General features: G+C 34.3%; 1 protein-coding gene across 1 annotated transcript; it reads left to right on the top strand.

Annotated features, from left to right (window-relative positions):
* Positions 1-1,774: 1,774 nt before the first annotated feature.
* LOC134234957 (exportin-5-like) lies at positions 1,775-24,375 on the top strand. The gene is made up of 32 exons (XM_062717039.1): positions 1,775-1,970; positions 2,435-2,556; positions 3,251-3,323; positions 3,969-4,106; positions 4,607-4,789; positions 5,323-5,523; positions 8,488-8,564; positions 8,682-8,784; positions 9,070-9,153; positions 9,409-9,534; positions 9,721-9,811; positions 10,214-10,330; positions 10,657-10,826; positions 11,012-11,107; positions 11,269-11,400; positions 11,595-11,701; positions 11,888-11,980; positions 12,359-12,458; positions 12,642-12,707; positions 12,889-13,004; positions 13,176-13,276; positions 13,712-13,808; positions 15,358-15,503; positions 15,880-15,974; positions 16,095-16,135; positions 16,334-16,425; positions 17,445-17,575; positions 18,151-18,255; positions 18,420-18,560; positions 21,202-21,270; positions 21,384-21,491; positions 23,709-24,375. The coding sequence occupies exons 1-32, from the start codon at positions 1,869-1,871 to the stop codon at positions 23,856-23,858; spliced, it is 3,573 nt and encodes a 1,190-aa protein (XP_062573023.1). The 5' UTR covers positions 1,775-1,868; the 3' UTR covers positions 23,859-24,375.
* Positions 24,376-27,327: the final 2,952 nt, after the last annotated feature.

Below are 27,327 nucleotides of genomic sequence, written 5' to 3'. Positions count from 1 at the left end.
TTAATTTCCAACTAATGAAAATTTTCCAGGCAGCATGCTCCTACTGTTCTTAAATCACTTTAATCTTATCCATTTTGCAGTACAGCCTGACTTATTTACTTAAAAAAAAATGATCATTTTTTCCTAATCCGAATTTCCTCAATTCCTCTGTTAATGGCAAATTCATGCAGATATCTCTTTCAATTATTTACGATCCCCCAATCAACTGATAGCTAAGTGTTACGTGGTTAAACTTGAATATTAATTGTATTTAGTGGTTTGAAATGAAAATAAAATAATTTTTGCTTCATTTTAGATAAGTTAGACTAGAGCATTTAATATGTTTAGACAGAGGTTCAAAAAAGAAAAGATAATTTCTTAAAATTTTTAAACTTCAGCTTTAAAAGGAATGGCTTAGGACCCTGACTTTCTCAACAATGAACTTTTTACAATATTAGTTTTTACAGTTTTTTGCTGGTCACTTTTAACTTTGGGCTAGTAAATTTATTTTTTATTGCTGTTACAATTAAGCCTATGGGCTAGTACTTGATTTCTTTTAATTGCACACCCCTGAGCTGTAAGGCAGTTAGCAAGAAAGATTATATTGTCTACCACTTATATTACTTATACTCGATTCTCATTATATCGCGGGTTTCATTGTATCGCGGAATATTCCAAAAAATCAGATGCATAGCTCATATGCTTTTTGTTGAAAAAAATATCAGTCTGTCATCTGAATGTAAATTTTTGTGATGATTAAAAAGTATGGAAAATGCGTCGGAAAAAAAAATTATTCAAATAAAACGTACTTTTACAGAAATCGATTTCCGTTTTTATTATTTTTAGCCCACTGAGTTTATAATATAGTAAAATCCATATAAAGTTCATGTTTTGAAAGTCTTTAGTTTGTATAATTGTTTATTTTTTTATGTAAAATTACATGGTAAAATAAAAAGTAAGAATTGAAGTCCATGTCAACCTCAAGTTTCCATGTTTTCCCATACCGCGATACTATGAGACTCTCCAATTTAGGAGGTAAATGAGACTTCCTGTTTTAAAAATAGACTACAACTTAGACGATGCAAGCTTGGAAAATAATTTGATACTAAAAAGTTAGGCCATAGTTTGCTTTATTAATATCATTTGATGAAAGTTAAATTTAAAAAATCAAATTACACTTTTTTATGCAAAAGATTTAAGTATCGCAATATAATGAGACACCTGTATATATTATAAGCCCAAACAATAGTAAGGCATCGTACAATGGTAAAGCTGTTTTGTAATTCAACCAATTCATGTGAATTTGTGTATAAAAAATTCAATAAAATAAAAAAAAAATCCTACCTACCAACCCTATTTTATTTCAGCATGTAACAGTAAACAAAGATATTTTTTTGTTTGGCCTTACCACCTCTCGGATTGGTTTTGTTGAGCCCGGGTTATTAACATTTTCTCTAAATAATTTCTCTTCCCCTGAAATTTTCAAAAAGCTTTATCCTTGAGAAGTAGAAGTAGAAGTACTTGAAAAGATACCTTAGCTCTTTGGTTGAAGTTGCCTTGCCGACTTTCGATCAAGAACTTTAGGAGGAGTCTGAATATCGATCCCGATCAAAGACAGAAATTAATTGATTAGTTTATCGATTATATTAGAATATACTATTTACTTTTTATAAGTATTACTTTCAAAGTAATAAAATAATTGTGATATTTTATTATGTCATTTTAAAAATAAAAAGTAGTAATCTAAAAATTGAAAACAAAATTTGTACATCGGGATCAAAAGTCAGTGATTAAAAGCGGGAAGTAACTCCATATAAATTTTTTTTACCATGTGGAAAATGACAGATGCATCACAAAAGATATGACCTGTGGATGATATCAGCGTAAAAATGGACCCACAAGTCTCGGCTCTAGCTGCCGAACTTTCTAATGCAATAGAAACTATTTTGAATCCATCAAGTTCGCAAAATGACAGACAAAACGCCCACAAGGTTGGACCATCATGATGTTGTTTACTCCACTGCAATCTTTTTGAAGTTATTCTTTCATTATATATAATATGTAGACCCAATCCAAAGTCTATTTCCCCACATTTCATCTACGTTTGGTTTCTAGTGTATCATTATATATCTATATATATACTGGAACTGTTATGATACTTATTAAAAAAATAATTATTTCCGTACTTTCACCTTTTATCTGTTTATATCTTTTTAACAAAAATTTAAAATAATTGTTCTTCAGAAAAATAGTTAGCGTTAGGGTGTTAGGGTTGGGGTACGAACTTATAAGGTTAATTACAAAACAGCTTAATTTAATAAAGAAAATCATGACGATTATAATTAAGTTTGGAAAAAAAGAGGAATTGTTAATGCTCAAAATGTTAATTTACAGTTATATATATGTATGTGTAAAGTGTTTGTCTCTGATGATAGCAATATTTTTTTCATGACAGATTTGTGAAGAATTTAAGGAATCATCTCCATTCTGTGTTCCAGTGGGTCTTGTGTTAGCTGAGAAGTCTTACAAACCTGTAATCCGCCATTTTGGTTTACAACTGCTTGAACATGCCATCAAGTAAGATAATACTGCTGAACTGTATTCAATATCTTGGCAGCTTGCCTAGCTGATAGGCTAAACTTAATGATGGGAAATCAGAATTTTTTTCAGAATCAATTATCGGAATAACCATGCAGATGCAGAATATTAGAATTATAATCGATTGATTTCAAATATTAATTTTATTCATTTTCAAATGAAGAATAAAGAGGTTACTAGAAATTCTGGAGTGATTTCTAGAGTACTTTTTATGTATGTTTTCATCATGAAAAATACCTCCATTGCAGCATCTGTCTTACCAGTATGATCAGGCCAGGGGCCATAAAACTCGAATGAGCTCACTTTTAATCTCAGACTCACTTTTACCAAAGGAGTAAATATTGGAAAAGTAAGACTGAGACCAAAAGTGAAGCTTGTCTATGGCCCTGAGGCCTGACTTGTATAAATTTGTAAGAGAATTAAAACAATTGGTCAAGTTTTGGAAATATTCCCCCTCCCAAAAATATAGATTATACATAGTCGAAACTTGTATGGAAGTACATGCATTATCTACCAGTAGTAGCATATTACTAGAACATTTAGTTAATAAGAGTCACTGCTCTCACTGTTACACATATCATTCCTATAGATGTTAAACATTCATCAAGGCAAGCTTTGTAACCTATGATTACCCTGCTACCTGTGTTTTTACTATTAATACATTGTGTTTTAGATTTAGGTGGATTGATATGAAAACTGAAGAAAAAGAATATCTGAAGACAAATGCATTACAGTTTATGGCAAATGTAAGTTAGTAAAGAGTATTTCATAAAAGGTGAAAAAACTTGAAATGTACGTGTATACATTTTGGTATGAGCTGAATTGCAGTAGCGACTCTTTACTTCTTTGGAAATTTTGATTTTTTATCAAAATATGGATTACAGATTAATCTTTGGAAAATGACAAATTAGCCTTTGGAAATTACAGATTTACTTTAGAAATTGCACTTTCCATTTAATTACAAATGTAATATGAAAAAAAGGTGTTTTGTATGGTTTAATTCTTTACAATTATAAGGCAGAATTCACAATTAAAAGCATTGCCACCTTCTGATTCCTATGCAATGACACTATAGTGGAAACATTTTGATACATTGGGACCAAAGTGAAGAGATTTCAAGGACTTTTAGATATTCTGGACATTTGGTCAATAGTGTAGAAATTCCTTCTGTAAAATACTTAAATTTATACATGCATTTCCACCATGAGAATACAGACAAAAACTGACGACATAAGCTTTGCTATTGCCCAATACTGTGTTGTCTTTGCCAGTATATATATTATTAAAAAATTGAATATGTTGGTACTTGTAACATGCACTAAAAGAAATGTTCCTAAAATGTTTGCTTTAAGTATTTTGGAATAGAGGGGTATTTATATTTTTCATTTCAGGGCACTCTGGGGATCCTTGAGGAGGAATTCCACATTAAAGATGCTGTGGCCCGAATCACTGTAGAACTTGCCAAGAGGGAGTGGCCCCAGCTGTGGCCTACTCTACAGGAGGATCTCTACAAACTGTGTCAAATGGGGGTAGGGCACACTAGAGGAATTTAATTATAGCATTTAATGCTGTTATTTTTAAAAGATTTTTAACTCACCTGAGTTCAAAGCTTGAGTGAGCTTAACTGATCACATTGTGGCTGTTGTCAGTCTGTCTGTTCATCTGTCTGTAAAATTTTCACATTTTTGACTTTTTATTCAGAACCACTGGGCAAATTTCAATAAAACTTGCCACAAAACATTCTTGGGTAAAGGGGATTCAAGTTTGTTTAAATGAAGGGTCATGCCCTCTTTCCAGGGGAGATAATTTAGAAATATTGAAAATTTGGTGGCATCTTTCTAAAAAAAAAATTTCTCAAGAACTACTGGGCAAAATATGTTTAAAAAACCATAAAAAAAACATCTTTACATAGAGGACTAAGTAAGAAGAATGCCTTTATTATTGAGTTAGAAATAATAAAGTCACTTTTTGCATTTTTGTCAAGTGATATCTATACCAGTGTGTTCCTTATTGTACACCCCTATTCTAGGAGACCCAGACCGAGCTGGTTTTGAAGGTGTACCTCCGACTGGTGGAGGATGCCGTCCTGTTACAGACCATCCCTCAACAGAGGAGGAGGGAAATCATGCTGGGGCTCACAGCCAACATGAAGGACTTGTTTGAGATGTTTGTCCAGTTCCTGAGAATTCATACTGACCTCGCTGCTAAAAGTGTTAGTACATATATTTTTATATCAAGAAACTAAGCAAAGATGGATTTGTTTGGTATAAAAATGTTGACTTAAAGATTTTGTATCACTTTTTTTTCATCTACCTTTTCCTTTACCTCCTGTAAAGAAGGTCATGAGTGTAATTCTACTTAAGTCTGATCTGAAAATTTCAACTTGGTTGGTAATTTTCCATTTTTTTGAAAGCATTACAGACTGAAAGTCACTGGTCTTGTGAATAAGACCCATACAGTAGTGACTGATTGTCTCCACTATGGTACTGAGACAGTGAAATTAAAAATGGACAGTGATATTGTCAATATTGATTGTACCAGAATATATAAGCATGTGACAGAAATAGGAATAGGTAAATTATTTTTAGAGAGTATAGTAGATAAATTACAAAATATATGATGGATGAATACATTAAAAAAAAAATTGGCATAAAAATGAACATGAACATTAATGAGAATTGATAGTTTTAAAATGTGATCCTTTACAGAAGAGGTGTATTTCAGACATACTGTTTTATATTTCAGTCTGACCCTCAGGAGAGTAAGGCCCACCTCAGGGTCAGTGAGGCGGTGCTGTACACTCTAGCCGGCTATCTAGACTGGATCAGTATGAGCCTCATATTCACCAACAACAGTGTCCTGTTACAGATGTTGTGTCTGTTGCTAGGCAACAGTAGTCTGCAACTCCTGGCAGCAGAGTGTCTTCTCACGATTGTAGGGAGAAAGGTAGGGACTTCTGACAGTGGTGTCTGCTCACAATTGTAGAGAGAAAGGTAGGAACTTCTGAAGGCAGTTTCTGCTCACTTTAGCAGGGAAAAAGAATGCTCACGATTGTAGGGAGAAAAGTATGAATGTCTGCTTACGATTGTAGGGAAAAAGGAAGAAATTTCTCATTTATTCTGTAATGAGAAAGGTTGTTACTTCCTCTCAGCTATTTTTTTTAGGACCTCTAATTGTATCAAGTTTTCAATAAATCCCTTTTCTCCTATCACCAGTATAAATTTTAATCTTTAAATTTTCTTAAAACAGCTAAGGTACTATTTATTAATATGGTACTGTACAGGGGATTAATTTCACGGTTTGTAATTTTCACGGTTTTCTCTCATCTGACATGATCACGGTTTCTTGAATTCGCAGAATTGGTATATAATTAAAGTTACCTCCCTTGTCTATATTCGTTTAATCCATACCGTAGTTACATGTAAAAGACATTCTTAAGTGCTGTTTTTATTTCACGACAACAGGGTAGGTTTAGATAAAATTGATAGATTTTATTAATAATTAATTAAAACAAGTGCAGTTATTAAAAGTCCTAAACTCTAAACGTCAAATGACTTTCCTATATGCTATTACGATGAGTGTATGTGCACCCAAGATCTTCAATACAACGTGGTGAAAAACCATTGGACGAAAGTAAATGTTTTTATGTTGTTCGTTGAAATAATATCTTCCACATGTTCAGTATGTTCGATATTTATTTGAATGATTTTTTAAAACCAAAATGTAGATAAAAGCTAATATGCTTGTTAACAAATACTTGTGGTAAAATTAGTTACGCACGGGTAATCAAAACCCATGGCCCACATGTTTTTAGCTCGCTTCAACGAAGTTGGGGGAGCTTATGTAATACCCTTGGCGTCGGCGTCCCAGGTTATATTAAGTTTTTTGGAGCAGTTTTCTTTTTAAGTACTTCTATGTCCTATATTGATTAGACATGCATGGAAGATGGTTCTAGTGTGTTTCATTGTACCAGTCAAAGTTTCAGATGCTGCAATTTCAGCAAAGGAATGACCAGGTTAATGTTTTTGGAGCAGGTTAACATTTTTGGTGCAGTTTTTGGTGTAGGTTTCATTTCCAAGTTACTATAAGCCCTATGTTGACCAAACTTGCATGGATGATACATCTTAGGATGTATACTACCGGGCTTGCTTCGGATGCTGATTCTGACCTACATTTTGAGGTTGAGTGAACAGGTTAAAGTTTTTGGTGTAGGTCTCATTTCCGAGTAACTATAAGCCCTGTGTTGACCAAACTTGCATGGATGATACATCTTAGGATGCATATTACCGGGCTTGCTTTGGATGCTGAATCTGACCTATATTTTCTGGTTGAATGAACAGGTAAAAGTTTTTGGTGCAGGTTTCATTTCCAAGTAACTGTAAGCCCTATGTTGACCAAACTTGCATGGATGATACATCTAAGGATGCATACTACCAGGCTTGCTTCGGATGCTGAATCTGACCTACATTTTCTGGTTGAGTGAACAGGTAAAAGTTTTTGGTGCATGATTCATTTCCAAGTAACTATGAGTTCTTTAATGACCAAACTTGCATGGATGATACATATAAGGATGCATACTACCGGGCTTGCTTCGGATGCTGAATCTGACCTACATTTTCCAGTTGAGTGATCAGGTTAAAGTTTTTGGTGCAGTTTTTGGTGTAGGTCTCATTTCCGAGTAACTATAAGCCCTATGTTGACCAAACTTGCATGGATGATACATCTAAGGATGCATACTACCGGGCTTGCTTTGGATGCTGAATCTGACCTATATTTTCTGGTTGAATGAACAGGTAAAAGTTTTTGGTGCAGGTTTCATTTCCAAGTAACTGTAAGCCCTATGTTGACCAAACATGCATGGATGATACATATAAGGATGCATACTACCAGGCTTGCTTCGGATGCTGAATCTGACCTACATTTTCTGGTTGAGTGATTAGGTAAAAGTTTTTGGTGCATGATTCATTTCCAAGTAACTATGAGTTCTTTAACACACATATAAGGATGCATACTACCAGGCTTGCTTCGGATGCTGAATCTGACCTACCAGGTACTTTTTCTGGATGAGTGAAAATATTAGTTTTTGATGCATGTTTCATTTCCAATTAACTATGAGCCCTATAATGAGCACACTTGCATGGACGATACATCTTAGGATGCACACTAATGTACTTGCTTCGGATGCTGAATTCGACATACATTTTTCAGATAATAGATCAGGTAAAAGTTACGGGTGCAGGTCTATTACCAAAAAACTATAAGGCTTATATAACATTGTATAAACCAAACTTGCACAAATGTTGCATCAAGAGATGATAACTCTCAAATTTGCTTCAGATGCTGGATTTTGATTACATTTTCATGAAAAAGAGCTAGTTTAAATTTTTTATGTAGGTCTATTTCAAAGTATCAGATCAAAATTGCTTGAATATTTTCATTTTTGGAATGTACACTTTTTGTTGGTTAAATGTGTGACTTTGCCTTACTTAAAGACAACATTCGTTGAGGTGAGCTCTGTAATCTCTGATTACCTATGTTTATTGATGAAACATGTAGCGTTGGCTATTAAAACAGCTTTTGAACAAACACGAGTTATTATCTGCTGATTTGAATGAAAGTAAAGCGTGATAATTAAAATAATTGAATGACGAATACTACTCGTAATTACTGAAACGACCATGTACTGCATGTACATGTATATCAACCTGTCGTAGTCAAACTATCATAGTCTATTCTCAAATTTCCAAATAAAACATGGAGATTATTGAAAATTCATTCACTATTTCTTGAATTCACGGATTTATTAACACCGTGAATATAGTGAATATTAACACCGCGATTTATTTTCCCCCCATACAGTAATTTTATTTCAAAAGCTTTTAAATTTTAGATTTTTGTCTCTATTTACAGGGAAAGGTTGAGGAAAGGAAGCCATTACTAGTACTGTTCAGTGATGAAGCAATGAAAATAATTCTCAGCACTGCTGCGTAAGTTGCAAGTTTAAACCTTAGAAAAAAATTTTTTTGACTGACTCCATTGTTTAATTTATTCAGGCACACACATGCCGATATTAGGAGTGGAAGTTTTTACATGTTGAATTGTAGGGCAGCAGAGAAGAGTTCCGCTCATGACGAGTATTACTATCTGTTCCTGAAGAAGCTCTGTTTAGTTCTTATTGATCTCGGAAAACAAGTCTGTGCATTGTGGGTAGGTTGAATCTTGGGATTGAAAGAAAATGCTCTATATTGTACATCATTCATTCTTGAGAACTTTATTTTTCTTAATATATGGTCTTCTTGCAAAAATTACATTTTCAAGGATATAATTTTATAAGTATAGATTATATACAACAAGAAATAATTCCAAAACATGTTAGGCCTTAGGGAAACATTTTTTTAAATCAAATTCCTTTTATACTGAGATGAACACTGTTACTGTATGATGAGGCCCTAAGTAACTACCTTTTATTAAATGTTTCTGTTGTCCTTGCAGGGTGTTGTGCCAGACTGTGAACAGCCCCCTAATTTTGCCATGTACCTAGAAGCCTTAATGGCTTTTACTCAACACCCAAGTCAGGTAACCATGAGAGGAAAAAGAGTCATTAAGAAAATACCAAAAGTAACATACACAGAACTTTTTTTCCAGGGTGAAATTTGACCATATCGTTGATTTATCAAACCAATCAACAGAGTACACAAAAAAATTCTTTTTAGTCTGAATGTATAGCAAACTGTTGAAGTTAGCAAGATTCTCATCTTGTAATTAAAAAAAGGAAAGAAAGAATAACAACAAATGAACAGGAATATCAGTTTTGTTTTTTTTTCCTTCCAGATACTAAGTAGCTATACCCAGTCGGTATGGTTAGCCTTTATGAAGCATGAATTCATCAGTAAAGATGCTGTTCTGCTCTCATTTATACCCAAGTTATTTGAAACATCATCCAAGATGCTACTGAAGGTAAATTGAAATTTATGTGTTAAAAATGAAAAAAGAATATGCATCTATATGTAAATTTACATGTATATGCATACATTGTACATGTATGTCATGACACATTAAAATAACATTTAATTTATAGAGTTTTTTATGGACATACATCTGTATAAAATTGATGTGTCTTAAATTCTAATATACTATTTATAGGTGGGTTTTCCGTTAAAGAATAACTCGCCAAGCTGTGATTACTCTCGTCAGGATTTTGACAGTGATGAAGATTTTTCAGCTTTTTTCTCACGTATGACAGAATATACTTTTATTATTGTTTTTATTCTCCTAAGAAGTATACGCATGCTGATAAACATTGAATTTAACAATATTTTATATATAAACTCTTCATTTATTGGATAAATTTAAAATGAACATTTTTAATTTCATGAATAATTATTTTGTCTTTGAATTCTTTATTTGTCAACTTTCTAAGGGAATAGGTTACATAATATCCATCGCATGTTATAGTCATCTTCAAATCAACATAAATCTTTATTCTGGAAATATTCATGTTTACCTGTGTGTTTTATACCGAAAGTAGAGTTTTAAAAAGTGGATTTTATTTTAATATACATGTAACTTATATGTTTTGGAGTAGTGTAGCTATAACAATGTATAACAGTGTATAACAATTCTGTTTGACATTTAGGATACCGATCAGAGGTTGCAGACACTGTTCGCCAGGCAGTCCTGTTACAACCAGAGCTGGCATTCAATTTTGCCAAACAGTGGCTAGAAACCACCATGTGTAAACCTATAGAAACAGGTAAAGTACAATGTGTATATCTATGGAAACAGGTAACTACCTTTCGTATACCTTTAGAAACAGGTTAACTACCATGTGATAACCTATGAAAACAGGTAAAATTCCTGTGCATACGTATATAAACAGGTAAACTATCTGTGTATACCTTTAGAAACTGGTTACTTTAGGATTTTGAATAAGTAAAGAATTTTAAAAAAGAAACGTGAATCAAATAATTGACTTGGAATACTTGATAAGTATTTTTTAGCTCAGTTTTTCATGTAGATTTGTTTTTATTAAACTTTCTTTTCATTTTGTTAAATCACAGCTAATCAATTTGTTTTTAGGAGCTGATGCTGGTGAACTGTGTAACTTGTCTTCCCCTTCTTTCCTGGAATGGGATGCCATGACACTGTTTATAGAGAGTGTGATGTCCCGTATAGGGCTGACTGACTTTACCCCTGATCCTGAGGTTGGAGTGGCTCTACTTAAAAGTGCTTTAGCCTATCAGTCACAGGTGTGGCACCAAGAACTTGTTGATATCGCATTATGTTGATTAAGTGTGAAAAATGGAAATAAAAATATGAACGAATACGATACTGTTAATTAAAACACTGGAAAATTACGAAATCAGGTATCTTGTATAATTTATGTGAAAAACTGCCCATATTTTACAAAGCAGAATTTTATGGGTTTTGACAGGATCCCCTGATTTTGTCCAGTTTGCTGTCCTGTTTATCAGCTTTGGTGATTTTCCTGAAATACTCCACAGAAACTATCCCGGCCATGCTGGAGAAGGTAAAAAATATCGTTTTCGCACTCCTCTCTCTATATTCTCTCTGTCAATGTTTCTTTTAAGAATTCTGATTTTTTTTTTCTCTCTTTTAAGATCGATTTTCTTGTAGGAAGGAGTGAGACTAAAGTTAACTTGAGCTGAATGTTTTGTTTTTCCTTGACAGATATTTTCCGGAGTAACGTTTGCTTTCCCTGGACAAACTAAGAGTAACAGAAGTCGCTCTGTGAAGAACGTCAGGCAACATGCCTGTTCTATGCTGGTGACCATCTGTAAAACTCAAACTGATCTCATTTTTGTAAGTATTAATAGATACAAAATAACAAAATAAAATCAGAAAAAAAAAATATTTCCAAGAATGAGTTTGTATTCAAATACAAAAAAATCAATTCAGTAAATAAAAATGACTTTGAAGAATGTGTATGTATTCAAAACCTACTACGTCCAGACAAAAGCAATGTTGATCAATTCAGATTTTATGTTTTGATACAGCCTGTGTTTGATGAACTGTACCGATACATACAGAACATCTCGAGAGATACAGAACAGCTGTCTCAGATGGAGAAATGTATACTCACAGAGGCCCTTATTCTTGTGTGGTGAGCAATTTATATCCATGATTTTTGTGTGAAAGAGGTGGTTAGAACAGCCTAATTTAAAGATTTTCAAATTTTAAAAGTAGATTTTTATAATACTCTTATTTGTGTGATACCTATAATGTTTAATTTTTTTCTAGTTGTTTGTCTACATTTACTTTACTTATGATATTTTTGTATTATTTTCAGCAATAGATTTAATAACTATGAGAAGCAGTCCACATTTCTTGAAGAAATCCTACAACCAGCTAAGGAACTGTGGCTGTCAGAACAGTTTAAGTCGTAAGTTAAGTTTCATAAAACTCTTACTTACTGTAAAAATGTGAATTTATACTTTTATGTTGATTAAGAACACCACTTACAACGGTCGCTGGCTACAACCTGGCCTTTCTTCTAGCTGCTCCAGCTCAGTTCTCCCCTTTCTCTTTCGTCAGAGCGTCGGCAGGTGTTCTTTGGCCGTCCTCCTCTTCTCTTTCCCTCAGGTCTCCATGTGAGAGCTGTTACCTACCATCAATATGTTTCATTTTTACTTTTATTTTGATGTAAGTTACATAATGTATATTATATATACACTAAGTATGTATATCAAATCTATGGAAATCAAACATTTATTAACAAGCTGCAGATCATGGTTTCTGTATCATACAATGTGTATTTCAGGGCCTTTAGTGGGGCAGACAAGTGGATGTCGTACATTGGTTTAGATCAAGCCCCTGTAGAACCAAGCTCTGAGGACACGTGTGGAATCAACAGATCACATGTAAGAGCAAATTACACAATCATAACAATGATTTTGAGTCATATTTTGGAATGATGACTTTGCCTCTGCATGTTTTGTTTTGTTAATACATGTATATTGACTTTATATTGATATCAGATTTAAATGGAAATTTCAGCTACAACACATATTTATGAAATTAATGTATGTTTCTGTGCATTATAGATAACTTACTGTATAACCATGCTGATGGCAGTGTTAAAAAGGAGCAAATGGCCAGAGGAGATCCAGGTCTGATTTTCTATTTTAGGTTGAGTACATGTTCAAGTTGTAATTACAGTTGACAAATACTCTACATGTCCTCATAATTGTAAAGCTTATTGTAAATTTATCATGGTAAAATGGTTAAGCATATTGAACTTTTGATTTTGCATTTGGCTTCCAACCATGTATTTTTTATATTATTGTAAAGGTTGCAGAAAATGGGGGATTTGTACTTTTGAAAAAAGAGGATGGTTCTCCGATATTAAAGAATCCAGCAACTGTCCATGTCTCTAGAATGCTAGAGAACCTCCTGTTATTTATGAAGTATGTCATAGCTTGCATATGTTGACTTTGGTCTCTACAGTCCATATCTAATCCATTTAATTCATTGACTTAATATCATTATTTTTGGATGAGGCTGAAGTATTTTGTTAGGAAAAAAAGTAGAACATTGTAATTCTTTTCATACTTTTAAATTAACTTTATTGTTAACAGGAGTATGAATGGCAGCTGGCATCCAGAAATGTTACAGAGACGACATCCAGAGTTTGAAAAGTCCTTCGATCTGGTGGAGAATGAAAAATATGCAATTTTAGGTACTTAATTATGTAAAATGTCTGAATCTCACCATTTGGAGAGTGCAGTTGTGTATTTGTTACTAAATATCTTAAGCTTACTCTTTAAAGGTAGATCCATCTTCAGTTAAACGGCATAAGACTCCTTCACTAAGTGTAGACTCTGGCTTTACTTGATATTACAAGTTAGATGCATTTCCTTGTAAAATAGCAGATTTCTAGTTCTGCTGGGCTTACAAAACGTGTTTGTCCTCTGTCTGTAAACAATTTTTCAAAATGTTTTTTTTTGTCTGATTTCAATATGACTTGGTACACAAGTAGACTACTAAGATACATACAGGTAAACTTCTATTTTTCACTTCTTTGTAAACATCTGTTGTTTGTATATTAAAGTTTAATAAATCAGATCACTCAATAAACTCTTTGAAAATTGAAGTAAACATTTATATTGGACAGGAATCCCTATGCCAAGTGTGGACAATACCAGTTCTCCAGTGTGTAAGAACCCTGTCACAAGAATGCAGAACTTCCTTACAACAATGCATGATTACAGGTGTGTTAATTATACCCCCCGCAAACGAAGTTTGGGGGGGTATATAGGAATCACCTTATCCGACTGTCCGTCTGTCTGTCTGTCCGTCCGTCCGTCTGTCCGTCTGTCCATCTGTCTGTCTTTCTAGCTGTCTGTGCAATCGTGTCCAGTCCATATCTTTCTTACAGAGGGACATTAGAATCTACTACTCCACACTTAGATTGCTCATGACCTAAGGGTGTGTCATGACCTTGACCCAAGGTCATTTGGGGAAGTTCAAGGTCACTGGAAGAAAAAATTCGTAATTCGTGTCCGGTCCATATCTTTTTTATGGATAAACTTGGTAGGTTTTCATTTCACACAAAGATTGCCCATGACCCAAGGGTGTGTCATGACCTTGACCCAAGGTCATTTTGGGAAGTTCAAGGTCACTCGAAGAAAAATTTCATAATTCATATTTGATACATATCTTTTATGGATAAACTTGGTAGGTTCTCATTTCACACAAAGATTGCCCATGACCCAAGGGTGTGTCATGACCTTGACCCAAGGTCATTTGGGGAAGTTCAAGGTCACTGGAAGAAAAATTTCATAATTTGTGTCAGGTCCATATCTTTCTTATGGATAAACTTGGTAGGTTCTCATTTCACACAAAGATTGTCCATGACCCAAGGGTGTGTCCTGACCTTGATCCAAGGTCATTTGGGGAAGTTCAAGGTCACTGGAAGAAAAATATCGTAATTCGTGTCCGGTCCGTATCTTTCTTATGGATAATTTTGGTAGGTTCTCATTTTACACAAAGATTGCCCATGACCCAAGGGTGTGTCATGACCTTGACCCAAGGTCATTTGGAGAAGTTCAAGGTCACTTGTAGTAAAATTTCATAATTCGTGTCCGGTCCATATCTTTCTTCTGGATAAACTTTGTAGGTTCTCATTTCATACAAAGATTGTCCATGACCCAAGGGTTTGTCATGTTGACCCAAGGTCATTTGGGGAAGTTCAAGGTCACTGGAATAAAAATTTCATAATTCGTGTCCGGTCCATATCTTTCTTATGGATAAACTTGGTAGGTTCTCATTTCACTCAAAGATTGCCCATGACCCAAGGGTGTGTCATGACCTTGACCCAAGGTCATTTGGGGAAGTTGAAGGTCACTGGAAGTAAAATTTCATAATTCGTGTTTGATACATATCTTTATTATGGAAAAACTTACTTCTGAAAAACCCAGCGGGGGTATTTTGTCCCGTTTGGACAGTTCTAGTTATCTCATAATTTCAGGTGTATTGATTTAAGGAATCACTGTCTTGTTTGTTGGGTATGCCTTGGCATCAATGGTAGATGGAAATGTGGGATAATTTGCGTAGTGACATGGGTCATTGACACGATTTCTTCTGTTCAGGCCCTAGTGCAATATTTTTCCAATCCAATTCTTTCCAAGTTTTTTTTTTATTCTTTTGTTATCAGCTTTCTGATCCTTCCTTCAGATGTAAATTTTTACAGTAGGAACATTCTTTTGTCATTAGTAGTATGTACAATGTTGTATTGAGGCTGTGTATTGTGTGTTGTAGCTGCCACATCCTGGGTAATGCTGGCCAGTGCCTGGGATATGAATTCTATGCCATTCCGTATCTTCCCCAGTCTCTTCTATCAACTGTGTTCACAAACCTGGACTATCTGCCAGACTACAGAACCAAACCATTCATCAATATCCTTTGTTCACAGAGGATTTCAGTACTAAAATCCTTGCATCCCATCAAGTTTTGTGACAAGATATATACATTTAAGATTGAAATAAAGGTTTAACATGTAAATACCTCTCACTATACATGTATATGCATATTTTGATATGCATCAAATGTATAAGATATGATTCATATTTCTATATGTTTGTACATATTGATTCATTAATGAAGGGAAACATATTGCACAGTGTTGGATTTAGACAGTTTTCAATGTACATTGTAAATCCAAATTCTTAAAAAAATGAAGTTTTTAAATCTGAATTGCTGTGGTTGTGAATTGTTTAAAAGAGAAGTAAAAGGACTGACTCACTATTTTATCATTGTTTGCCCTTAACTTCCCTGTAAGAGTCATATTGAAGCCCTACATTATCAACTGTCCTAAGGACCTGTATAATGTAGCTGTGATACCATTGTTAGAATTTGTTTGTCCTTATTTTTATCAAGTAAGTGAAATCAGATTTGGTACTCGGTTTTTTATTTTGTTTCTAAAAAATGTGCTGTACACCTCCTAGGTGTGATTTCTATAAGAATGTAAAGATTATATTTTTGTACTTTTCTTACAGAAATTGAATTCACAATGGCAGCAAATTAACCAAAGAATAAGGTATGGAAATATAGTGTTATGCATATGTCTTTGGATTTTGACAAATGAATATGACTTGGAAATACTTTCATTTAGCCATAATTTTTTTTCACAAAGAAATTTTGATTTAAAGTATTCTGGGAAAAAAATGATAAATGTTTATATCTTTTATTATTTTTTTGTCACATAGATATGAAGTAATTGTCTTTTTAATTTTAGTGAAGATGGTTGTGAGGACAATATGGAGTCCCAGGAAATTTTGGAAGACCAGCTGACTCGGCAGGTGACTAGGGAATACATTGACTTATTAGGTAAGAACAGCATTATTAAACTTACAAACTCAGTAGGGAATACATTGACTTATTAGGTAATAACAGCATTATTAAATTTACAAACTCGGTATGGAATACATGTATATCAACTTATTAGATAATAACAGTATTATAAAACTTACAAACTCAATAGGGAAAACATTGGATTGTTAGATAAAGTACATGTACAGAAATAATTTATTCAACCAATTGAAAGAGATTTAATGACAGGTGAGTATTATATTGTATGGGAAAAATTAGTATGTATATTGACTTATGAGTTATTGATAGGAGAAATTATAGTAAACTCATTAGGAAATGCATTGACTTGTTGGATAAGTAAGGAGTAGTTACAAGCTTGCAAGGGATACATTGACTTGTTGGATAAGTTAGGAGTAGTTTAGTACAAGCTCACAAGGGATACATTGACTTGTTAGGTGAGTACAGGAGTACTTTGACTTGTTAGACAAGTACATTGACTTTTAAATGACTGCAGGAGCAAAGGCATCAATTACAAACATACTAGGAAGTACATGGGCTTGTTAGATGAGTGCAGGAGTAACTTATAAACTACCTAGTGAGTACATTGACTTGCCAGGTATTCAATTCATTTATTGACAACACCATCATACATTGGCATATAGTCATAAAAACAACAATTAACATACATAAAATAAAATATCAAAGCATAGCAGGTTTGTTGAAGGTTTTCCTTCCTAATATTAAAGCACCTTTTTAAAAAGTTACATATATCCTGGCAGTTTTAATACTTGTAGGGTTGATAATGTCAATAATAGGGTTTTCCTACATGTAACATTGAGCATTGAATATATCATAATATTGTAATCTACATTGATCATAACAAGGACAATAAAGTACAAAGTACAAAAAGTACAAAGGTATAAAAAGGATGAAATGCAGAACAAGTTCAAGTTTTAGGGTATTTAATTTCTATGCATGCATATAATGTTCAGTTTTTTATTTAGTAATGAACTTTGTAATATTTTGGTCTGTTCCAGGAATAATATTTCACAAGTTAAAACAAGAACCTTTGTCTGATGATGCTAAGATGGATGATGCTGAAAACATTCCCACATCACATAAAGAAGAACCGATGACAGACCTTGGACAAATGTGTATGAAGACTGAGGTCAGGCTAACAATTGTATATATATTTGATATATAATCAACTTTATTTTCTAATTTTTGATTCTTAATTAAAAAGTACCATAGACCACATTCTACTGTCTATCAAGTTGCATAAGCCCTTTAAAAGTTGCATAGATTCTTTTCCTTTTAAATGCATCCATCTCAAGGTTTAATTCTAAAATATAAATGTTAACAGTATTGCCATCTCGTGAATTGCAAAAAATTGTATTTACCTTTCATCAATAGTTGTGATACCCAATAAGTGTTATATCTCCTAGAGAGGCCATGGACCTTCCCAGTTTTATAGACACCTTGCTATAATATAAACAAAAAAATAATAAAGAATTTCTACTTCTACTTTCATATTCAACATCAATAAAAATAATCTGTATCAAAATTAAATCTCATTTTCCCACAACAATACCATGGAAATTTTTTGGGGGTAATGTGCAGAGAATGTATAAAAGGGATATAAATGTTTCCTCCTTTTTGGTTATCTGTGATATGTTTTACAGTCTGTGTTAATGTATTTTTAGTTTCATACAGTTTTCATACATTTTATTTATGGTTGTACAGAGTATATACCCCTCTGTGATGATGTGTGTGTTTGGGGCACTGTCTTGGAGGGACACCATAGCCTGCAATAAATCAGTCCCTCTCTGTTGGTCCACAACCAGACAAGTAAGTGATTTATTAAAATCCCAGAGGACCAGAAAAATTATTATGTGCAAAAAATAACTATCTATCATTATGGAGTTAAGGGCCATTGTCATTTAAATGCTTATGCTGCTAATGGGGAAAAATGAGTATGTTTTGTATACACCTTCTATTACTTTTGTTTACAGTTGTTCAGTAACGGCAATATGACGCTGGACATTGCCACTAATTTTCTGTGTAGTGTTATCTATGGACTACAGATGCACGGCCAACACGAGGGTTCTCAGGCTCTCTTACTAGGACTGGTCATGCAGATGTATGAACTCTTGGTAAGTAGTAATATTTTGCTTTCGGTGAAGCACTTTACATTCGGAAATATATGTGAGGAATTTATTATTATTTATTATTGCTGCATTTTATGAGAGAGAGAAAATTTTTGGATAATATATCTATATTGCTGAAAATTAATACTTGTTAAAAGTAGATCAACTGTCCAATTGTCAAGTCATGTTCTTGCAATATGGCATTTACAAGTCATATTACAATACAGGTAAACTTCGTTATCTCGACGTCGACGGGACAGTCGGAAAATGTCGAGATATCCGAGGTGTCGAGATTTCAGAGTTGAGACTCAACGTCCTTAATTTTACTGCATAGTAAAACCATAGACCTACATGTAAACTGAACAGACGTATAACTACGGGTACCTACATGTCTTCATATTAGACTGTAGCTCATTTGTTTCAGCTATCCCTCTATATTTATTAGAAAATCTAAGATGTTTTTCACAAATGTTATTTATGAAATGCTTTCTTTTATATCCTTTTATATCTCATTTTACTAAAAACCGTTTTCCATCCAGCATTTGATCCACGTGCCACTAGCTCTGTTAGAACAGGATACGAAATACGCTCTATAAACTCCAAACCGGAACAGTACAAAGTCGACTTCCGAGATACGGAAAAAAATTAATGCGTATATTTTTTAAAATTATTTCATTTCACTTCTTTTTTATTTCATAATCATTCATCATTAATTTTCATTTAATTTTCAAACCAAAATTTAATTGGAATTGCGCATTTAACAAACTTAGTGATGTTCCATATGCATCCATGACTGATGCAGTAGTCGTGCATGTCGTAGATTTGATTGATTCCTGTTGAATGCATTTTTACCACAATTTTTAAGTTAAATTGAATTCAATGTGTATATTGTTCATTGTTATTCAGTTACATTTTTTAAATAAAATGTTTAAGTTTTGTTAGCTATAGATTTCGACATAAATAAACGGTTTTACATTTACTCAGAATCGAAAAGATTTATCAATCATATTACCCAAGCTAAACATTAAACAATTAACGTATTAGAGATGCCTAGGGGCTTGGGATTCCTCTACAAACACATTTCTACAGAGCAGTATGTAGTCAAAACATGGGTGTGAAAGGTGTAAATCTCTGACCACGTCGAGATACATGGAGTAGTCCGTGCATGACGAGCGACCAGCTACAAACAATTAGGTTAAGTAGAGCAAAAAATTGCCCCAATGTCGACATATACTAGGTAAATTTTGCTCTTGGGACTGTGAAAAACATCGAGATAAGCAGGGTAGTCGACATTACTGAGGTCGGCATATCAGAGTTTTTACAAATCATTTATATAGCAAATAATGCCGGCATATCCCAGGTTGTCGACATATCCGATGTCGAGATACCGAAGTTTACCTGTATTAAGTAAATGCATAAAATACAAAAATCTACATTACTTTGTGTATTATTTCTTTCAACTTTGAGTTTGTATTTTACATTTTATTGCCTTTGTTGTCCCCTGCTTTCGCGAAAGCGAGGGGACATTAAATCTCATTTGTCTGTCCGTCTAGCTGTCCGTCAGTCTGTTCATCTGTCCGTCACAAAAACTTTAACCTTGCCCATAACTTTTGATTTAGTAGAGCTATGACTTTCATATTTCACGCGTGTATTCCTTGTGATAAGACCTTTCTTTTGGTACCACCAAGTTTGACCTTGACCTTGGTGTTTGACCCACTTTTATACAAAAATTCCAAACTTTCACTTTGGCCATAACTTTTGAATAGTAGATACTAGGACTTTCATATTTCACATATATATTCTTTGTGACAAGATCTTTCATTGGATACCAACACCTTTGACTGTTTGACCTTGACCTTGGAGATTTCTGTACTTATGAAAAAACTTTAACCTTGACTAAAACTTTTGAATGGTAAGAGCTAGGGCTTTCTTACTTCATATAAGTAATTCTTATGAGAAGACCTTTCATTGGATACCAAGAACTTTGACCTTTTGACCTTGACCTTGGAGTTTGACCTACTTTTAAAAAACTTTGACCTTGGCCACAACTTTTGAACAGTAGATACTAGGACTTTCATATTTCACATATGTATTCTTTTTGGCAAGGCCTTTCATTTGATAGCAACAACCTTGACCTTTTGACCTTGACCTTGGAGATTCTCGTACTTATGAAAAAACTTTAACCTTGACCATAACTTTTGAATGGTAAGGGCTAGGGCTTTTATACTTCACATATGTAATCCTTGTGAGAAGACTTTTCATTGGATACCAAGAACTTTAACCCTTTGACCTTGACCTTGGAGTTCAGTGATGATTTCTAAATAAATGACATATGATAGGATGTTCATATTACACACAACATGTCATAAAAAATGACATCTCAACCACAAAGACACCGAAAGCGGGGGACCACAATTTATTGAATTTGCTCGTATCTTTCTTTTTTGTATTTTTTTCAAAAATTGAAATCATACTTTCAGGTATTGGAAATTTCATTTAACACTAGTACTTTCCAACTAAGTGTATGGTTGCGCAGTCAAAAACAGCTGGTCCAAGGATCTCTTGTTTTATCTTACAGAATTTTATTTCTGAAGGATGTGTAATGAATTCTATCATCATTATCATGTAAGCCTTATTTTTATTTTAGAGACCATCCTTTCCAGATTTAGGCAATGTTTTACTGCAAGTTCCAAGTTGTAATCCTTCAGCTCTGAAGGTAAGAATGCCCTTTATACTCTGTTGACAAAGTGTATGAAATATGGCTTTTAGAAACAATGTTTTGATTTCTTTTTGATTTTGTTATACCGTATGCTGATCAATTATTTTCAGGATCTTGATGGTAAAATCCTCCAGATGGCAGCACAGAAGCAAATTCCAGTAATGAATGACAAAAAGAAACGAGACACATTTAAGAAGTTACTCTCTGGTGTGATAGGGGTAGGTAGCAATAGAGGATTCTTTTTAGGTCACCTTAGTAAACTCAGGTGACCTATTGCTATCCGTTTTCGTCCGTTGTCGTGCGTCATCCGTCGTGCATTAACATTTGAACATTTTCAGCTTCTTCTCTGCAACCACTGAATCAATTTCAACCAAATTTGGCACAAAGCATGTATGGGTGAAGGGGAACAAAAATTATGAATTTCATGATCCCTGCCCCCCTGGGGCCTGAGGGGTGGGGCCAAAACCACTAAAATTAATGCAATCTTTAAAAATCTTCTTCTTTACTCCTGGACATCAAGCAGTCAAACTGTTTGCAAGATTGTAATCAGCATTGAGTCCTCTACCAAAATTGTGAAATTCATGGCCCTGGGGTCAGGGGTTCTAGTGTTAGAGCGGGGCTAAATAAGTATATAGTGAAAATGCATTATTTCTTTGAAAATCTTCTTCTCTGCTCCTGGGTATTAAATAAACTAACTAAGTACATAGTTATGATGAGCAAGAGTGCCTCTACCAAAATTGTGAATTTTATGGCCCCAGGGTCAGGGGTTCTAGTGTTAGGGCGGGGCTGTATTGATTATATAGTGAAAACACATGAATTCTTTGAAAATCTTCTTCTCTACTCCTGGGTATTAGATAAACTAACTAAGTGCATAGTTATGATGAGCAAGAGTGCCTCTACCAAAATTGTGAATTTTATGGCCCCAGGGTCAGGGGTTCTGGTGTTAGGGTGGGGCTCTGTAGATTATATAGTGAAAATACATGAATTCTTTGAAAATCTTCTTCTCTGCTCCTAGGTATTAAATAAACTAACTAAGTGCATAGTTATGAGCAAGAGTGCCTCTACCAAAATTATGAATTTTATGGCCCCAGGGTCAGGGGTTCTGGTGTTAGGGCAGGGCTCTTTTGATTATGTAGTGAAAATACATGAATTCTTTGAAAAATTTCTTCTCTGCTCTTAGGTATTAAATAAACTAACTAAGTACATATAGTCATGATGAGCAAGAATGCCTCTTCCAAAATTGTGAATTTTATGGCCCCAGAGTCGGGGTTCTGGTTTTAGGACAGGGCTCTATTGATTATATAGTGAAAATACATTAAATCTTTGAAAATTTTCTTCTCTGCTCCTGGGTATTAAGCAGATGAACTACCTGTATAGTTATAATGAGCAATGGCCCTAATCTTCCAGAATTGTGAATTTCAGGGCCCAGGGTCAGGGGTACCACAGAGGGGGGGGCTGTACTTATATACTGAAAATGAATGAATTGTTTGAAATCTGCTCCTTGGTATTAATCAAATATTTTTGTAAAGCAAGGATGCCTTTTCAAAAATTGTGCAATGTGTGGATCTAGGCCTAAGGGTCAGGGGTTTAAGTGTGGTGGGGGCACTACTGATTATTGCTGAATATTACTGATTAGTTGAAATGCATTTTTTGTTTCCCTACCCTGCCTATGGGTATTAAGTAAACAAACTAAGCAACTGCTAAGTGTATTGTTATGATGATCAATGGTGCCTCTTTTAAAATTGTGAATGCCACATCTGGCTTAAAACATGAATCAAATTCAATCACTGGAAAGTTGTTGCATAATGCTCAGATGACCTATAAGGCCCATGGGCCTCTTGTATACATTTATTGACTGAGTCCTGGGGAAATGTGCATTTTGTTGGACCCAAGAAACAAACTGTCTGCCTGAGCTCATTACGCCGAAGGCAGACAGTTTGGTTCAAGGGTCAACAAAACGCATTTTGCCGTCAAACTCAGTCAATAAATGTTTGTTATACCTTTCATTTTATTTTAATTTTTTTTGACATTTTTGTAATTTGTACTGTCTTCCCTGATGTAACTCAGGTCCGTCACTGTTGAACACCAACGAATGAAAATGAGATTAAGCTCTGCCCATTTTATGACATAAGCGGTCCAACATTTTATCGACATCTCACTCTGTGGTCAAACATTAATTTTTTTTTTTGTGCCCACTCAGCAAAACATTAAAAATGGTAGACTTTTATTTGTATAGATTTGTATAGGGACAATTTAAAGTATAAAAATAAACTTTACTAAAACATGAGAATATTAAAAATGCATGAAAGTCACACAGACTTTAACATTTTATAAAATATACATAAAGTTGATATTTTTATCTCTGTCCCTACTTGTTATTTGAAAATTTTTTCAGTAATTTTAATGAAGAAATGGATTTTTATTTCATTTTACAGAAAAGTGTTGGTGAAGAGTTTAAACGGGAGTCCCAATACAAAGACTTACCTCCAATATTTAGAATCAAACCTCCCAAGTCCACAGGGGTCCTAGAGAAGAAGGATGAGTCCAGTGGGTTATGTGAACTCTTTAATCCATCGGATGATTAAATGAGAGCAGTTGTGGGACAAACATTGTTTGAGTGCCTGTATTCAACAAAAGATTGATGGAGAGGAGTCTTGATTTTAGGAATAGGCAATTTAAGAGGGTGTGACAGTTTAAGGATATCACTAAATTATAAAAAGTTAGGTGGAAATCAGTTTCTTAGCTTGTGCATTAACTCCCCCAAAAAGAATTCAAAACTGTCAAAAATATGGATCATACAGATATTACCAGTGAAATGGTTGGGATGAAATCTTTTTATTAGTGCTTTGATTTAAAAAAAATCTTAGGTAAAGCAGTTGTGAAAATATTAAATATTTTCATGTGATATCAATGGTACAATTGACAGTCTGCTGGAAACGGGAAGACAGGAGCTTCCTGTTGTGGATTTTTGCTGGACATACATTTGATGGAGAATTATTTAACTTGATGATCCATTATTCATGTTAAATGACCTGAACTTTGACATAACTGTTTAAAAGACTATTTTTGCAGTATTGCCTGAATAAATTAAGATACATGTGATTTATGCCTTATGAATTCTTACTGTGCTTTTCTAGAATGTCAGAGTTCCTCAGAAATGACTGACACACATTTCAGACATCCACCATGTCAAATACATGCATTATGAAGGTGAAGCTGTTGAGGAGAAAAACACTATGGCCAGACCACAATTCAAATCTATATCCCTGAATCACAAGACAGGTGCACTACCAACTGAGCTATCTGGCCACTGGACATTGAACCTGCTGTCTGTCAAAAACGCAAGTCAAACTAGTGCTAATTGTAACGGGAACCGTTACAGATGTTCCCCAAACGCTCCCCAACTCCCTTTTGGTGCCATATTCCCTGTAAGCTTCATTAAATAGGACAAAATCTATGCATTTTTGACTTTAACAACGCCAAGTTCATTCTAATTTTAGCATTGCACGCGTGCGCATGGGAATGCATGTGCGTAATGACCATATTATCTTGTCTACACAAGCTATATATTTTGATATACTAAATACATGTATTAAAGTATTTGATCCAAAAGTATAAAAAAAAAACCCGCTCATTCAAGTGTATTTTTTATTTTACCCATTTCACGTGCACGCATGTGCATACATGAGCACGGTGACCATACCTTCTTGTAGATATTCGTTACAACTATCTATGTTCTAAATCCCACCCCGTTTGGTTGAAAACCAAGGGAGTTATAGCTGTTTAAAGTTTCAGCCAATCAGATTGCAGCGCACGTACATGCACGTGTATGCATGTGCATGTTCACCGTATTTTCTTGTAGTAGACCAGTATATCTATCTATGTTCCAAATCCCATCCTGTTTGGTTGAAAATCAAAGGAGTTATAGCTATTTAAAATTTAAGCCAATCAGATTGCAGCGCACGTGCATGCACGTGTTTTCATGATAATTGCTATATATCATGTTGTAGGATATTCTAATGCATGGCTATTTTCAAAATTTCAAAGGATTTCGTAAAAAAACAAGAAAGATATCGAGACTTTAGTTTCAGCCAATCAGAGCAAAGCGCACGTGCATGCCCGTGAGATTTTGGTTATTTGACAATGTCATATTGTCTATGCTACTAATATATCCTTATATTATAAGTTTCAAAGCATTTAATCAAAAATTTAAAAAGTTACGTCTATATCAATTAAATCCGTCATTTCACATGTTGCACGTGCACGCTCTTGCAAGCACGTGCGCGCAAAATGACCTTCGTTCCGCAAATCTACATAACATGTCTACTGACCCTAAAAACATTTCACCTTAGTCGGATGTATAGTTTGCGAGATCATTCCCGGACAAAAAAGTACCCAGGAAGAAGAAGAAGAAAAATAATAATAATAATAAGAAACAGAGTAAAAACAATATGTTCCCCAACTTCGTTTGGGGAACATAATTACATATCTGAATGCCTCTTGTAATGGTTTCAGCTGTGAATATTGGGCCTGTGTAGCTTGGTAGAGCATCTATTTAGAGATTCAGAGTGCCTGGCTTTGAATCCAGGTCGGGTCTGAACCATTTTTCCTCTCCCATTACCGGTACATTTGGTGCCATGGCAATGCCCAGACTGTGACAGGTGAAAGACCTGCCAGGGAAGAGCCTTTGTGCCCTCGAAGGCTGAGGACCTTTAAGTGTCTAGGTGTCTGATGATTTCAGTCGCCATTGGCCAGATTGTTTGCTAGAACACCTGATTGGAGACTCAGCTATGGGGCCATAGTTCAAATCCTGGTCTGGTCCGTTGCATTTTTCTCCTTTCCCATTACACTTTAAATTACCATAAGACTGGTCAGTCTTTTTACATGTGTTTCTAAGAGACATTGTTAGCTCACCTGTGCCAAAGGCTCAAGTGACCTTTTCTAATCAAAATTTGTCTGTTGTCTGCCTTTGTCGTCATTGTCATTGTCGTAAACTTTTCACATTTTCATCTTCTTCTCAAGAACCACAGGGCCAATTTCAACCAAACTTGCCACAAAGTATCCTTGGGTACAAAGGAAGGGCCACCTCTTCTTCCAAGGGGAGATAACTGCAAATGCGTGAAAAATTTATGGCATCTTTTAAAATCTTCTCAAGATCCACTGTGTAGAAAATATGTGTTCAGATCATGACCCAAAGGGATAGGGTGGGGCCACAATGGAAGATCAAAGTTTAACATAGGAATATATAGGAAAAAGCTAAAAAAAAAAAAAAAAAAACTTTTCAAGTACATTCATGGTTGGTCATATTAGTGGAAACATCCTCAGATAATGTCGAATTTTACTATTGGACCTTATCGGACTTTGTTTGGAAGAGTGCCAAATTATAACATTTTTTCCATATTTTTTTTTGTATTTCTGCCATAGAGATTTTTTCAGCCAAGTACATGAAAGTTATTTGTACAAAACAACAAATTTGTCACTTTATTCTCAAGATAATAGAAAAGTAAATCTTTTGTGTTTTTTAAATGCCTTATTATTGCTAGTGAATTAATTTAAAGTTTCATTTATATATATACAAATATTTATTGGCGTAAACAAAATTACAATTATTGGACAAAAGCACAGCATATTAGAATCATTAATTGTTCATACATTTATACAAAATTATAGAATATGAGGCTACACTGGAGGATTCGTGTCCAAATATACAGAAGATTTTGATGTCTTCTTTGTTGTTGTTGTGGCTGTGGGTCCCTACCCCGACCCCAAACTGGTCGCCCCCTCCTTTTCAAGAATCCTGGATCCGCCACTGGGCTATGTAGAAATAAATAAATCCCCCCACCCCCCCACACACACACAGATACACATGCAAACTAAATAAAAAATATATATATATAAAATTATAATAAATTTAATGCAAACTAAATCAAAAATATAAATAAATAAAAAATATTTTTAAAAATGCGAATCCTCTTCTTTCGAACAGGCGTAAATCAGAACATTTTAGTACGATTCTGGTATTTAGTGACATCCCAAAAAAAAATATACGGAAGA

The sequence above is a fragment of the Saccostrea cucullata genome, unplaced genomic scaffold (assembly GCF_032062105.1).
Source record: "Saccostrea cucullata isolate Sc308-1 unplaced genomic scaffold, CSIRO_AGI_Scuc_v1 ctg617, whole genome shotgun sequence".
NCBI classification, from domain to species: Eukaryota; Metazoa; Mollusca; class Bivalvia; order Ostreida; family Ostreidae; genus Saccostrea; species Saccostrea cuccullata.
Note: the sequence above shows the minus strand (reverse complement) of the source record. Positions and strands in the feature narration are given on the sequence as shown.

Bases quoted from the DNA above. Each gene is read 5' to 3' on its own strand.
- LOC134234957 (XM_062717039.1), top strand. From the start codon at position 1,869: ATGGACCCACAAGTCTCGGCTCTAGCTGCCGAACTTTCTAATGCAATA. The intron at 11,702-11,887 runs GTGAGCAATTTA...TATTATTTTCAG, and splicing joins GAGGCCCTTATTCTTGTGTG to CAATAGATTTAATAACTATG. The intron at 13,005-13,175 runs GTATGTCATAGC...TATTGTTAACAG, and splicing joins AACCTCCTGTTATTTATGAA to GAGTATGAATGGCAGCTGGC.